Genomic DNA, 15,877 nt, shown 5'->3' with positions numbered 1-15,877 from the left:
TGCATTTCACCACACATACTCTCCTCTCAGATCAGATGCTCACCTTCTGTCACAACACCCTCTCTCCTTCCCAAGCCTTACCATCCATTATGGTTAAGTAACAAACAGATCTGTTAATAGCAATATTTATTGGCCTGGGTGAGGTCTGCCGCTGAAGATAAGTGTTAGATATTTGACTATGGTGCTAAAGTATTGGTAGTTTATTATTTGGAATTGACAAAAGTGATAATTCACCAAAACAACCACATCGATATGCATGATCATACCTCCAAATCCCACCCTATTTCCCCTACCACATTATTATGATGTTGGTTGATACATGGAGGGGGCGGCGCAAAAACCTATCTGCAATATGGTCTGACTGCGACCCACATCCTCTGAACCGCCGCGGGTTGAAACGCCCAGGGAAGCCCTGTTCGCCTCTTCTATTGGCTCCTGGCTACTTCCTTGTTCTAGCAGGTTAGGATCATTATTAAAGGAGGTTAGAACTAAAGTAGCACGTTAGGAGAACTAAAGTAGCAGGTTAGGAGAACTAAAGTAGAAAGGTTAGGATAATTAACATGGCAGGTTAGGAGAACTAATGTAGCAGGTTAACAATAATTAACATAGCAGGTTAGGATAATTAACGTGGCAGGATAGGAGAACTAATGTAGCAGGTTAGGATAATTAACGTGGCAGGTTAGGAGAACTAATGTAGCAGGTTAGGATAATTAACATGGCAGGTTAGGAGAACTAATGTAGCAGGTTAAGAAAATGAATGTGTCAGGTTGGAGAACTAAGCTGGATAGGAGAATGAGGTTATGGTTAGGAAAAGGGTTAGGCTTAGCTAAAATGCTACAAGGAAGTAACAGGTGCTACAAGGGGTAACCTAGCAGCTAAGAGTGTTGGGCCAGTAACCAAAAGGTCGATGGTTCGAATCCCTGACCTGACTAGGTGAAAAATCTATCAATGTGCACTTGAGCAAGGCACTTAACCCTAATTGCTCATGTAAATCACTCTGGATAAGAGCATCTGCTAAATGACTCAAATGTAAGTAGCCAAGAGCCAATACAAGAGGGGCGGGTTTCCCTGGGCGTTTCTTACATCGTCTTGTCGAGGACGCGGGTCGCAGTCAGACCTTTCTCACCTGTGAATGATACAGTGGGCGGATCCCAGTTTAGATATGTCCACCCTATTTCAGCCACGCCCGGCGCAGAGACAACAGAAAGGGAGATAATTGAGAAGGAAAGCATCTGCAGTAGGGTTTTTGGAGTTTGCTGCCGCGTGGAAGGAGTTGCCTCTGCACACACGGAAACCGATAGAGCAACCGAATTCACCCCGTATTGCCGACAACCGAGCGGAAGGTAAGTTTTTATTTTATCAAGGTTACCTATCTGTCGATCCCTCTAATCCTCGTGGAATGAGATCTGCTTGGAATATGTTGGTGCTTACTTCGAAGTCTGTTGCGGGAAGCTTTACTAACGACGACAGACAAGTGGGTTATTTTGTATTAGTTCTGTGCTCATGTGCGCTTCGGCGTTTTATTGCGAATGTAGATCGAAAGGTGACGCGCCAAGCAGCAACCGTAGTACTCGACGTCAAGGTAGCCTTTTAAATATCCGTCGTGGTCGCTGGTAGTAACGAAGGGACACTTGGACAGATTGCAAACTACATTGCTAGTTGATGGGACTTAATATTGGTACTCTCTCTAGTCATTTCACATTAGTCCTGTCGAGCTTTCACCGTGTCACAGTTTGAGTAAAGCTAACCTGGATGGCAGCATCTGCAAGGGTAAGCCAATTGTAGGCTACCTGTACAAACAATGATTATTTCCCCATGACATGACAATTAACAATGACTACACCCAGCCAGTGTCCAGTCCTATGCGCTGCTGCCCAAACTAGTTGGCTATTCCAAACCACAGCCATCAACCCTGTAGTAGTGCACTTTGCGTTGACAAATGTACTGTTTTGCGGAAGGTACTCAAACGGTTCACTAAGCTACCACATCGTTTCACACTGAAAGACGGTAAGCTACACTAAAGCTACCCTAAAAAAAGCATGGTTAACTTAACTGAAGGCGAAAATTCACTCCGTCTAAATATGACCCCAAAGTGACTCGTTCTTGCAATTCGTAGCCTGACATTTCAGATTTTGTTTCTGGGGGAAAAAATTATTTTTGCCTGTTAAACAAACCATGTTTCAAGTGAGAATTAGGCAGGTCTGACGTGGAGAAATATACATTTGCCTAATAAACGCATATAAATATTTAAATTACTATTGGACTAAATTGAGTTCAATGCTTTCCACCCCTGCCGATTTATCTTGTTTGCTTGTCTTGGTTTGAGGTTGGAATTTGATGCCATGGGTTGGTGGGAGCACAAAATGCATGCAGGCCCTGATATGGATCTGCCCTAAGGAAACAAAATTTCCACACTCACATTCAAATAGTTTTGCCACCTTTAAATACTGGGTCTCATGTTTGAGTTGTTTCGTATGGTAAAGGTGTGGCATTCAACTGTTGAGCCAAACCTGTATTCAGTTCAGGCCACTTGGCTGTCTTCAAGCTATTTAGCAGAATGCAATGTTCCTGGTAGAATCTAGTCCTTCCTTGGGGACTAAATCATACACACCTTAAAATATGATTAGTACATGCATATCTGTTATGCAATCACAACAATCATGCTTAGTTACTTCCAACCCATTTTTTTCCCTAGATACTAAAGTTGTTAATGCCAGACACTCCTAGTACCTGCATTAACCTGATGAGAAGAGGCAGCCTGGTCTCAGACTACACGTAACATAGTAAATGTAAATCTGTGGCACTCAAATAAGTATGATTTGTTATAGTTGCGTATGACAGGTTACTTAAGGCAAAAAATAAAGTAGGGCGGGCGGGCGTATAAAGCGAATGTCTAGCAACCCAATGGTTGTGTTCGAATCTCATCATGGACAGCTTCAGCGTTTAACCTCTCTAGGCTAGGCGGGATGAATTCGTCCCACCTACGTAACAGCCACTGCTATCCTGTGGCGCGATTTTCAAAACCTTAAAAATCCTATTACTTCAATTTCTCAAACATATGACTATTTTACAGCCATTTAAAGACAAGACTCTCGTTAATCTAACCACACTGTCCGATTTCAAAAAGGCTTTACAACGAAAGCAAAACATTAGATTATGTCAGCAGAGTACCAAGCCAGAAATAATCAGACACCCATTTTTCAAGCCAGCATATAATGTCACCAAAACCCAGAAGACAGCTAAATGCAGCACTCACCTTTGATCATCTTCATCAGATGACAACCCTAGGACATTATGTTATACAATACATGCATGTTTTGTTCAATCAAGTTCATATTTATATCAAAAACCAGCATACCCCCCGCAAACTTCCGGGGAATTCGCTAACATTTTACTAAATTACTCACGATAAACGTTCACAAAAAGCATAACAATTATTTTAAGAATTATAGATACAGACCTCCTCTATGCACTCGATATGTCCGATTTTAAAATGGCTTTTTGGTGAAAGCACATTTTGCAATATTCTAAGTACATAGCCCAGGCATCACGGGCTCGCTATTTAGACACCCGGCAAGTTTAGCACTCACCATAATCATATTTACTATTATAAAAGTTTGATTACCTTTTGTTGTCTTCGTCAGAATACACACCCAGGACTGCTACTTCAATAACAAATGTTGATTTGGTCCAAAATAATCCATCGTTATATCCGAATAGCGGCGTTTTGTTCGTGCCTTCCAGACACTATCCGAAATAGTAAAGAAGTGTCATGCGCATGGCGCAATTCGTGACAATAAAATTCTAAGTATTCCATTACCGTACTTCGAAGCATGTCAACCGCTGTTTAAAATAAATTTTTACGACATTTTTCTCGTAGAAAAGCGATAATATTCCGACAGGGAATCTCCTTTTCGGCAAACAGAGGAAAAAATCCCAAAGGCGGGGGCGGTCGGGGTCATGCGCATAAGCCAGTGTCCCTTGATCGGCCACTTGAGAAAGGCGATAATGTGTTTCAGCCTGGGGCTGGAATGACGACATTCTGTTTTTTCCCGGGCTCTGAGCGCCTATGGAAGACGTGGGAAGTGTCACGTTAGAGCAGAGATCCTTAGTAAATGATAGAGATGGAAAACAAGTTCAAGAAATGGTCAGACAGGCCACTTCCTGTAAAGGAATCTCTCAGGTTTTGACCTGCCATTTGAGTTCTGTTATACTCACAGACACCATTCAAACAGTTTTAGAAAATTTAGGGTGTTTTCTATCCATGTGTAATAAGTATATGCATATTCTAGTTACTGGGTGGGAGTGGTAACCAGATTAAATCGGGTATGTTTTTTATCCAGCCGTGTCAATACTGCCCCCTAGCCCTAACAGGTTAAGCAACTTTCCGACTACTCTGCAACTACTTGGCATGTTAGCTGGGGTTAAGGTTAGCCGCCTAGCTAATGTTGCTGACGACAAATTGGAATTCGTAACATATCATATGAAGTGGATGATGGACATCCACGAATGAATACATACCATACTAATTGGAGTGTCCTGAATTTACATTTTACTATGTTACATCTACCCAAGAGTCAACATTTTAAATAGGGGTGCATTAAGCCCACCTGGAGTGCCAGATGGGTGGTGATTGCACTGTTGGGTCTGTTCCATTGTGCCATGCAATAAGCCCAGATAGTATTTGAACGATTTCAAAATGCTGTTTAAAACCAGGTCTGAGGTCACCACTAGCCAATGTCTAGCTCTGGACAGACCTGCCCTGCTGTCTTCAGCATCACGTTTCAACATCTCTACGCACTTGTGTTCTTGGCCTCCATTCAATCCAGTCTTTAGCTTGGCTTCCCCCTGCCCTTTTAACAGACAGTCACATGCCACCTCCATCTGCAGCAGCTTGAGCTGTAGGACTTTATTATGCTGTCTGATACAGTTTTGACACTGACTGCATAACCTAGGTAAGTGATACTGGTTGGTAGCAGAGTTGGATGAGTTGCCGTACAGGATTTATAGCAGGGTTGCCCAACCATCAGGCTGCAAAGCATTGGCTAATGGGTCGCTACATTTTTACTTATTTTTTTCCCCCCGATGGTTTATAGGACTAGTTAGCATTTTCTTAACTTCTCTTTTCAAGGACTTTTTAAACCCAGATCTGGACCCACTGCACGGAAATCTAATGGGGCAACTGCAAGACGAACCATGCTGGGGTCCCTCGAGTGAATGGATAAGGAGCTGTGTTAAAGGGGCAATTCTGCCACTTTTCAACCTCATTCATTATCTCCAGCAACTTTTAAACTTTATGTGCCTTTTCACATATGTAGACCTACACTAGTATTGTGCTGGAGATGATGGAAATTAGGTTGAAGTGGTGTAATTTCCCTTTAATTGACACTAGTCATTTGAGTTGGCAGGCCAGTCATGAGTTGAAAGGTGACTAGGAAATCCTTGGCAGTCACAGCCCACTGTATGGGCTTACACTCTGATCCTCTAACACTCTGACAATGGGTACCATCATTTGTGGATGTCATTAGTGTCCTTTTTAGACTGAAGTTAGGCAATATGACCCTCAGGAAATGCATGTGTCAACACTGCAACACCATATCACGCAACTTCCTGTGGAAGTTAGCCCACAGTTAGCACTTTGTTGCTGAAAACCCACATTCATGTGAAAGTCGGTCACACTCTCATGGTCGTGTTGTCTGCATTTCCTCATGTCTCCCATGGCAACCCATTCCTCCTCTGTTTCAGACGGGGCTTACGTGCATGAGATTAGTCTGATCCCAGGTCTTTGTGCCAGCTTCTTGTCACTCAATGTCATGTTTGGTCTGAGTGACAAGGAGTTGGTGAGACGGCACAAACTGATCTGGGATCAGGCTAGCATGCGTGGGTCATTATGAGTGGGAACAGTTAGTCCTGATTTTAAGCTGTGTCTCACACTGGTTTACTCTGGTTTAGTAGTGCACTCCTGCTGGCACATGTAGTGGACAGCCAACAGCATGGACACAGATCCTCCTCCCCCTCTGTCTTTTAATCAGAGCATCAGTCTGAGCCCATAATGAACTTAGACACCTGGATGTTATTGCTCTGTCCCTTGCTCTCATCCCTCTGTCCCCCTTTTCTCTGTCCCTATTTCACACTTTCTCCCTGATAGGGGGGACAGGGGTTAGAGAGACACACTGTTGAGTGTCACCACCTCAGGCACTGAGTGACATGATCAACACACGGTGATGTTTTGCAGGGAAGCGGGAGAGAACCTTGAAATTTGTAAAAACATTTTATTTCACCTTTATTTAACCAGGTAGGCAAGTTAAGAACAAGTTCTCATTTACTATTGCGACCTGTCCAAGAAAGCAAAGCAGTTCAACACATACAACAGAGTTACACATGGAGTAAAACAAACATACAGTAGAAAAATAGGTCTATATACAATGTGAGCAAATGAGGTGAGAAGGGAGGTAAAGGCAAAGAAGGCCATTGTGGCAAAGTAAATACAATATAGCAAGTAAAACACTGGAATGGTAGATTTGCAGTGGAAGAAAGTGCAAAGTAGAAATAATGGGGTGCAAAGGAGCAAAATAAATACAGTAGGGGAAGAGGTAGTTGTTTGGGCTAAATTATAGATGGGCTATGTACAGGTGCAGTAATCTGTGAGCTGCTCTGACAGCTGGTGCGTAAAGCTAGTGAGGGAGAAGTGTTTCCAGTTTCAGAGATTTTTGTAGTTCGTTCCAGTCATTGGCAGCAGAGAACTGGAAGGAGAGGCGGCCAAAGGAGGAATTGGCTTTGGGGGTGACCAGAGAGATATACCTGCTGGAGCGCGTGCTACAAGTGGGTGCTGCTATGGTGACCAGCGAGCTGAGATAAGGGGGAACTTTACCTAGCAGGGTCTTGTAGATGACCTGGAGCCAGTGGGATTGGCGACGAGTATGAAGCGAGCGCCAGCCAACGAGTGTACAGGTCGCAGTGGTGGGTAGTATATGGGGCTTTGGTGACAAAACGGATGGCACTGTGATAGAGTGCATCCAATTTATTGAGTAGGGTATTGGAGGCTATTTGGTAAATGACATCGCTGAAGTCCAGGATCGGTAGGATGGTCAGTTTTACGAGTGTACGTTTGGCAGCATGAGTGAAGGATGCTTCGTTGCGAAATAGGAAGCCAAATCTAGAATTAACTTTGGATTGGAGATGTTTGACGTGAGCCTGGAAGGAGAGTTTACAGTCTAACCAGACACCTAGGCATTTGTAGTTGTCCACATATTCTAAGTCAGAACCGTCCAGAGTAGTGATGCTGGACGGGTGGGCAGGTGCGGGCAGCGATCGGTTGAAGAGCATGCATTTAGTTTTACTTGTATTTAAGAGCAGTTGGATGCCACGGAAGGAGAGTTGTATGGCATTGAAGCTCGTCTGGAGGGTTGTTAACAGTGTCCAAAGAAGGGCCAGAAGTATACAGAATATATGCTGATAGATCTGGACACAGCCTCATTAGCCATCAAACAGTATAAGGTAGCGTTTACACAGGCAGCCCAATTCTGATATTTTTCCCCACTTACTGTACTTTTGAACTGTCACCTAAGAGCTTTTCAGATTTGATCTAATTAGGCAAAATACAAATTGGTGATCTGAATTATAATGGTGGACAAGGCAACCCTGTACAGATTATGTAATCATGAAGATATTGATCTGAAATGGAATTACAATGTTACCATGGAGGAAAAACTGGTTACGCCTGGGTGTTGTAGTCTGTACTTGTAGCCTGAGGCCCATGAGTATGCACACACACACCCTTGAAAGGGTCATGGCTAGAGACGCAAGCAGATAGAAATAGAAATTGACCTAGAATACCTGGGCCTGTATTCATAAAGCGCCTCAGACTAGGAGTTCTGATCTAGGATCAGCCTCTTGGATCATAATGAAAATATTTAGGACAGGTGGGACCTTATCCTAGATCAGCACTGGGGCTACTCTGAGACGCTTTATGAATTCAGGCCCTGTGATAGAAGGGGGAAGTATTAGGTTAAGATATGGATCTGTCTTTTGTCGCCAATTTAACCTGAAGAGTGACGGTTTTCTTAGACATGGCATCTGTTCTTAAGGGAGTGGTCTGTGTGTGGATGAGTATAATGAAATATCTCTGTCTAAACTTGCTCCAGACATTCCTCACTGGCTGTCCTGTTTTCTGTTCCCCGTCAAAGTCCTCATTTGTCTTCCTTTGGCTAGTCCACCGCTATTTACCTGTCCTTAAGACAATGTTATGTAATACGTGACAGCTGGGGCGCATTCATTATGGCACACCGTAGCAAAACATTTTGCAACAAAACAAAAACCTAGCGTTTCTTATTAGACAAAGTTCAGGTAGTCCCTTCATGTTTCATTCCATTTTCTTCTGTTTCGGTGATGAACATGATACTAGGAAAGCCAAGTGGCGTTAAAGTACTCAACTGTCCAGTGTCCATTTTAAGATGAAGTGTCAGCTTCATCGCGCATAGGCATCAAGCAATAGTGGGAGTGTTCTGTTTTGGTTATTAAGGAAGAAATATGGGAATGTGACCCTGGTTGGAAGATGGGATGGTCAGGTAAACGAAAGGGGGGAGGTTAAGATGCATGTTTGGAACAGTGGTGGGAGAGACAAGTGACCGTGTATGTAGGGAGCACCAGGTCAATGCCCAGAAGTTGTCTTGTGGAGGGCAGCAGGAGTGAGAAAGACCAGTTTATAAGGGCCAAAGGCCACAACAGAAAGGTGTCTCTCTCTGTTTGTGTGAATCCAATGACGTGTGCATGCACAATTCCTGATTGTCACAACCCATTTAGTCTGATCCAGTTTATGCTTGGCAAAGTCAGTCCATAACGCCTCTTACGTCTCATGAGAAAATCTACCAAGCTTACAGAGGATCATCCTCGTAATACATCCTCGTAGTACAACCTCTAGCTTGCAGCCGTGTGAGCGTGTGCCTGCGGGGGTGTGTGCGCCGCCTCTCGTACATGGCAGATGCCGCAAATATTCCAGAGAAGCAGGTTTACTTCACGCATAGCAATGCATTTTCAGCAAATGGGAATTGCGTGTTTAACCTTTATAACAAGCTCATGTTCAGTGTTCTCAGCAATGACCACGTGCTCTGAAATGGTTACAGTAATTTTGATATAGGTCCATTTTAGGACCATGCTGTGTATATGACCTGAACTTTAATGGGTTGAGCGAATTATACGCTTAAACATTTCACTCAAACGTTGTCTCGACAGTATTAAATCCAAGGAACTGTACTTTTTTTCTTTTTGTCATTTTGGAATGGCCCAAACTGCACCTGCATACTGTTTTGAGTGCCCCTCACTTTAAAGTAAGGCATTTCGACCAAAAACAGTTTTGCTGTGCTGTAACAATCTTAGTTAGCTCAGCATGTCTGTGTTTTTCTCTGGACTCTTGTCCTATTTTTCCCTATCCATCCTACAGCCATGTCAGAAGCAAGTAAGTTATTGTACAGGGAGAATCTGAACTCTGTAGGGCCGGTCATGAGTTCAGGACAAACTCCTGGCTCAAACCATGATCGTCTATTTTTCACTGGGTGTTTCCATGACTAGTATTTCTCCACTCTACAGCCACTGTTCTGGCTCACATTCCTTTCTCCAGCCTACCTCCTGGGTGGCGTGTGGTCTTATCGTTATTGTCTTCGTCCTACAGCCACCATGTCGGAAGCGGACAAGTTCCTCTACAGAGACGGCGGTAAGGTCGCCAACCCCCTAGACCAGGCCGACTGGGCCACCAAGAAGCTAGTATGGATCCCTTCGGAGACGCTGGGGTTCGTGGCCGGCTCCGTCAAGGAAGAGAAGGGGGAGGAGTGTGTGGTGGAGCTAGCCGATACAGGCAAGCGGGTGACGGTGAACAAGGACGATATCCAGAAGATGAACCCTCCCAAGTTCACTAAGGTGGAGGACATGGCTGAGCTCACGTGTTTGAACGAGGCCTCAGTGCTGCACAACCTCAAAGACCGCTACTACTCTGGCCTCATCTACGTGAGTTTTTTTGCATGCTACATATGCACGTATTTACATAAATACACATGCATACATGCGTGTAAAATAACACATGTATACAATAAAACTCTTATCCGGAAAAATGTACTTTTCTGATAAATACACAGCACTCTGGACAACCAGTGATTTTGTAACGGCATATTATTCACGTTCGTCTTTTGCCATATTGTGAGACATTTGGGTCAGAATCTTGTTGTAGTTGGTTAGTGTTGCCTGTGTACTGAGTCCCTTCTCTTGTGTCTTTCAGACGTACTCTGGCCTCTTCTGTGTGGTGATAAACCCCTACAAGTACCTACCCATCTACTCCGAGAACATCATAGAGATGTACAGGGGGAAGAAGAGACACGAGATGCCCCCTCACATCTACGCCATCACAGACAACGCTTACAGGAGTATGATGCAGGGTGAGAGAATGTGATGCCACATACACACACAAACACACAGACACACACACACACACTCACGTATTTTCTGTCTTCTATTTCAGATCGTGAAGATCAGTCCATCCTCTGCACGTAAGCTATGTCTCTGCTCAATCTTCCCTATTTTATTTATGTGTGTTGTCTAGCTCCTATGCGATGTCATTTGCTGTCTGATCCCATCTTCAATCAGCAACTCCTGTAATCTCTCCCCCCCCCCCCTCATTTCTATCTAATTTCTCTCCTCCCTTTGTCTCTTTCTTAGAGGAGAATCAGGAGCTGGAAAGACTGAGAACACCAAGAAGGTGATCCAGTATCTGGCACACGTTGCCTCTTCCTTTAAGTCGAAGAAAGACCAGGTCAGTACCAGCCCTCCTTTTTACCTCCTCCCCCTACGCCCCCATTCTGTCCTCTGCAGTTGTCCAATTCTGCTGCTCATTTTCTCCCCCCCCCCCCCCCCCCCCCACCTGTACTTATTCCCTGAGTCAGGGTTGTTCTGTATTCCTAACATTCCTGTTTCAGCCTCCCTGCAGTCACCAGGGCCTGTATTCATAAAGTGTCTGAGGGAGTGCTGATCTTGGACCAGTTTTTGCATTTTAGCTCTCTATATGAGTGAAATTACATGGACGGGGTAACCTGATCCTTGATCAGCACTGTCTTTGAGTAGGGGCCCATTTGCTGAATGGGGATTGTTGAATACAATCCATTGAGTCATTACAGTCCCTTCCAGTTGCGTAACACTTTGTTTTAGAACTGTCTGGCTAGTACCTGTGTTAAACTTTTCTCTCTTTATCCATCGTTCCCATCTCTAGGGTGCAGCATTAGCACATGTGAGTTAATCGCTCCCTCTCGCTCGCCATCTCTCCCGCTCGCCAGCGCTTTTTCCCTTCATGTATGTTCTACTAACTGCATTCTGTCTGCAAGCTGTGGTGTAATGTACAGGTGAAAGGATGTATTTGAGGTGTGATGAAGGATCCTCATGTTATAACGTAAGCCTAACTAACACCTTAGATGTAGGCCTAAGAGTCCTGCATGATATTTCAAATGACTGCATAGTAAAGCAGATCAAGTAACAATGCTTTGGCCTGTTTACACAGGTTGCCCAATTCTGATCAGTTTTTTTTCTTCTCACTAATTGGTCTTTTGACAAATCAGCTCTGAAAAATATCTGATATGTGGGGGGGTCAGAATTGGCCGCTGTGTAAACGCAGCCCTAGAATCATATTTAAGGTGTGTGTGTGTCGCTAGCAGGGGTTCAGCCATCAGTAAAGTGCTCATGAGTCAGGCCACTGGTAGTAAAGGGGTAACCCAATATCATGTTGGTCTGGCCTGTCCCACCACATTCCCGGACCTTTGTCCACCTCATCTGGTTAGTCTTAGAACAGGCGGTCATCAACAAAAGTCGATTTAGGTTTTGGGTCTTACACGCCTGTGTGCTGACTTGGGATCTCAGTGACTGTCTTGAATTCTCTCAAGATTAAGAGATTATCTTTTGTTTTCGTGGTTTTGTGGACGGGAAAGTGCGTGTGCTGCTTGTACTTGGGCAACAGGTCTGGTGTGTCGGATTGTGGACTATTTAACATGAATGTGGGGGTTATTAGGAAACTATAGCTTCCCTGGGGTCATACTTTCTTAGTTTGTATCATAATGGTAGCATATCCTGCTGTTTACTGCTTACACCCATGCACACCTGCTTATTTATATATCAGTGTTCATCATAGATGTATAAGGCAATATACACTTGGTGGCCAGTTTTTGGTACACCACCCTGTTCGTGAAAATGGCTTGCTCTTACAGACAGTGAGTCACCTGGCTGTGGCTTGCTTTATAATGCAGGCAGACTGGCATCCAGGCATTCAGTTACCTTTTGATTGAATGTTAGAATGGGCAAAACGAGTGACCTTGTCAGGGCCAAGCGCCCCGGTTCCAGTATCTCAAACGTCTGGCCTCCTGGGCTTTTCACTCAGGGTTTACGGAGAATGGTGCGACGAACAAAAAAACGTCCAGTTAGCAGCTGTCCTGTGGGTGAAAACAGCTTGTTAATGAGAAGTAGAAGGAGAATGGCAAGAATCGTGCAAGCTAACAGGGCCACAAACGGGCAAATAACAGCGGGGAACGTTATTTCAGAATGCACAACTCATCTATCCTTGTCACGGGTGGGCTATTGCAGCAGACGACCACACAGTTCCACTCCTATCAGTGGCACGCAATTGCCAACCCTGGACAATTTGAGGAGTGGAAAAACATTGCCTGGTCCAACGAATCCTGGTTCCTGTTGTGTCATGTTGATGGCAGAATCCAGATTTGGCGTGAGAAGAATGAGTCCATGGCCACATCCTGCCTGGTGTCAACAGTACATACTGGTGGTAGAATGGTGTGGGGAAGGTTTTCTTAGCACACGTTAGGTGCCTTGATACTAATTGAGCAACATTTGAACACCACACCTTGTGGAATCCATGCCACGAAGAATCCGGGCTGTTCTGGGAGGTAAAGGGGTCCAACCTGGTACTAGATTGGTGTATCTAATGAACTGGCAACTAGTGTACGCATGTGCATAACTTGGCTGTAGTTCCATGTCTAACACATGGAGTCAATCAGGTGCTCGCAAAGATTAAATGCAACGCTTGCTGCAATGAATTAAGTAGTGGCAGCATCTTACTGCATGAATGCTCATGTTGAGTCGTCCTGTCATCCTTCTGCCATAATGATAACATTTGCTGTGTGTGAGTATATTTGTAAGTGAATATACTGCATGTATATGTTTTGTCACCAGGGGGAGCTAGAGAAACAACTTCTGCAGGCTAACCCCATCCTAGAGGCCTTTGGAAACGGCAAGACTGTCAAGAATGACAACTCCTCCAGATTTGTGAGAACTTTTACATTTTTTTTTTTTGTCTTCGCAATTATGTGGTGTTAATGACAAGAGACCAGTATTGACTCACTCTTTCTAGGGGAAGTTTATCCGGATCAACTTTGATGTCAATGGATACATTGTGGGAGCCAACATTGAAACTTGTATCCTTTCAATCAATGCGTCTTCATAGTACTAGAAGGACTTGTATATTTATTTAACCAGGCAAGTCAGTTAAGAACAAATTCTTATTTTCAATGAAGGCCTAGGAACAGTGGGTTAACTGCCTTGTTCAGGGGCAGAATGACAGATTTGTACCTTGTCAGATCAGGGATTCGATCTCGCAACCTTTCGGTTACTAGTCCAACGCTCTAACCACTAGGCTACACTGCTGCCTATATGTATGTATGTGCGCCTTCAAGCTAGAATAATTTGTTGAAAAAGCTGAGGGATGGGCCTGAATAAATAAATAAACACACTCAAATTGATGGACAGAGCTATGGATGCAAGAACTGACCATCCAGTTTTAGCCATGTCTCAGAACCCAAAATATAAGCTTGTTTGACTCCAATGTTTGTAAACAAATGTAAATGTTAAACACTATGGCTAAGCTCATGAGGCATTTTAAGTTATTCTTCAAGTATCAATGGGTACGTGTCATTTGTTTATACGGCCAAAAATTGATGTAGCAACTAAGGATTGTAGCTTTAACATAAATTATTGGGTTTTTTTCTTGACGAACCATGTTGCCAGATCTGCTGGAGAAGTCCAGAGCCATCCGACAGGCTAAGGATGAAAGAGCCTTCCACGTCTTCTATTACATGCTCACAGGAGCTGGGGACAAAATGCGCTGTGAGTGAGCAACAAACTCATTTTAACCTGTCATTTTTTTGTGGTGCAGGACAATTATTACATTTGTAATTTTAGCAGAAACTCATATCCAAAGTGACTTAAATCAAATTTTATTTGTCACATACAGATGTTAATGCGAGTGTAGCGAAATGCTTGTGCTTCTAGTTCCAACAATGCAGTAATATCCAACGAGTAACATAACAGTTACCTTATACACACAAGTGTAAAGGAATGAATAAGAAATGTATAGAACGGCATAGGCAAGATGCAGTGGATGTTATAGAGTACAGTGTATATATACATGAGATGAGTAATGTAGGATATGTAAACATATGAAGTGGCATTGTTTAAAGTAGCTAGTGATACATTTATTACATTAATTGTTCCATTATTAAAGTGGCTTGAGTTGAGTCAGTATGTTGGCAGCAGCCACTCAATGTTAGTGATGACTGTTTAACAGTCTGATGGCCTTGAGATTGAAAAACAGCTTCTGTCTCTCGGTCCCAGCTTTGATGAATCTGTACTGCCCTCGCCTTCTGGATGATAGCGGGGTGAACAGGCAGTGGCTCGGGTGGTTGTTGTCTTTGACATCGGGTGGTGTAGGTGTCCTGGAGGGCAGGTAGTTTGCCCCCGGTGATGCGTTGTGCAGACCTCACTACCCTCTGGAGAGCCTTCCGGTTATGGGCAGAGCAGCTGCCGTACCAGGCGGTGATACAGCCCAACGGGCTGCTCTCGATTGCATCTGTAGAAGTTGGTTTTTGGTGACAAGCCAAAATTCTTCATCCTCCTGAGGTTGAAGAGGCCCTGTTGCGCCTTCTTCACCACGCTTTCTGTGTGGTTGGACCATTTCAGTTTGTCCATGATGTGTACACTGAGGAACTTAACTTTCTACCCTCTCCACTACTGTCCCGTCGATGTGGATGGGGGGGCTGCTCCCTCTGCTGTTTCCTGAAGTCCACGATCATCTAATTTGTTTTGTTGACGTTGAGTGTGAGGTTATTTCCGTGACACCACACTCCGAGGGCCCTCACCTCCTCCCTGTAGGCCGTCTCGTTGTTGGTAATCAAGCCTACCACTGTAGTGTCGTCTGCAAAGTTGATTGAGTTGGAAGCGTGCATGGCCACGCAGTCGTGGGTGAACAGGGAGTACAGGAGAGGGCTGAGAACGCACCCTTGTGGGGCCCCAGTGTTGAGGATCAGCGGGGTGGAGATGTTACCTACCCTCACCACCTGGGGGCGGCCCGTCAGAATGTCCAGGACCCAATTGCACAGGGCGGGGTTGAGTTTGGGGGGTACTATGGTGTTAAATGCTGAGCTGTAGTCGATGAACAGCATTCTTACATAGGTATTCCTCTTGTCCAGATGGGTTAGGGCAGTGTGATTGTGTCTGTGGACCTATTGGGGCGCTAAGCAAATTGGAGTGGGTCTAGGGTGTCAGGTCGGGTGGAGGTGATATGATCCTTGACTAGTCTCTCAAAGCGTGATGACAGAAGTGAGTGCTACGGGGTGGTAGTCATTTAGCTCAGTTACCTTAGCTTTCTTGGGAACAGGAACAATGGTGGCCCTATTGACGCATGTGGGAACAGCAGACTGGGATAAGGATTGATTATGTCCGTAAACACACCAGCCAGCTGGTCTGGGGATGCTGTCTGGGCCTGCAGCCTTGCGAGGGTTAACACGTTTAAATGTTTTGCTCACATCGGCTGCAGTGAAGGAGAGCTCGCAGGTTTTGGTAG

The 15,877-nt window shown here is 44.5% G+C and overlaps 1 protein-coding gene across 2 annotated transcripts in view; it reads left to right on the top strand.

The window, feature by feature from the left end:
• Positions 1-1,075: 1,075 nt before the first annotated feature.
• The window catches only part of LOC106586497 (myosin-10), a 31,104-nt gene continuing 16,302 nt past the window's right edge, over positions 1,076-15,877 (top strand). Inside the window, exons 1-9 of one of the 2 annotated variants that reach the window (XM_045706906.2) lie at positions 1,076-1,343; positions 9,668-9,999; positions 10,268-10,424; positions 10,508-10,535; positions 10,705-10,798; positions 11,252-11,269; positions 13,213-13,305; positions 13,391-13,454; positions 14,044-14,142. In XM_045706906.2, the coding sequence (XP_045562862.1) occupies positions 9,673-9,999; positions 10,268-10,424; positions 10,508-10,535; positions 10,705-10,798; positions 11,252-11,269; positions 13,213-13,305; positions 13,391-13,454; positions 14,044-14,142 (880 nt within the window). In that variant the 5' untranslated portion in view covers positions 1,076-1,343; positions 9,668-9,672. The remainder of the gene's footprint in view (positions 1,344-9,667; positions 10,000-10,267; positions 10,425-10,507; positions 10,536-10,704; positions 10,799-11,251; positions 11,270-13,212; positions 13,306-13,390; positions 13,455-14,043; positions 14,143-15,877) is intronic. The other variant, XM_045706908.2, reaches the window with a different exon arrangement.

Source organism: Salmo salar, chromosome 02, assembly GCF_965601325.2.
Source record: "Salmo salar chromosome 02, fSalSal1, whole genome shotgun sequence".
In the NCBI taxonomy this organism is placed as follows: domain Eukaryota; kingdom Metazoa; phylum Chordata; class Actinopteri; order Salmoniformes; family Salmonidae; genus Salmo; species Salmo salar.
Note: the sequence above shows the minus strand (reverse complement) of the source record. Positions and strands in the feature narration are given on the sequence as shown.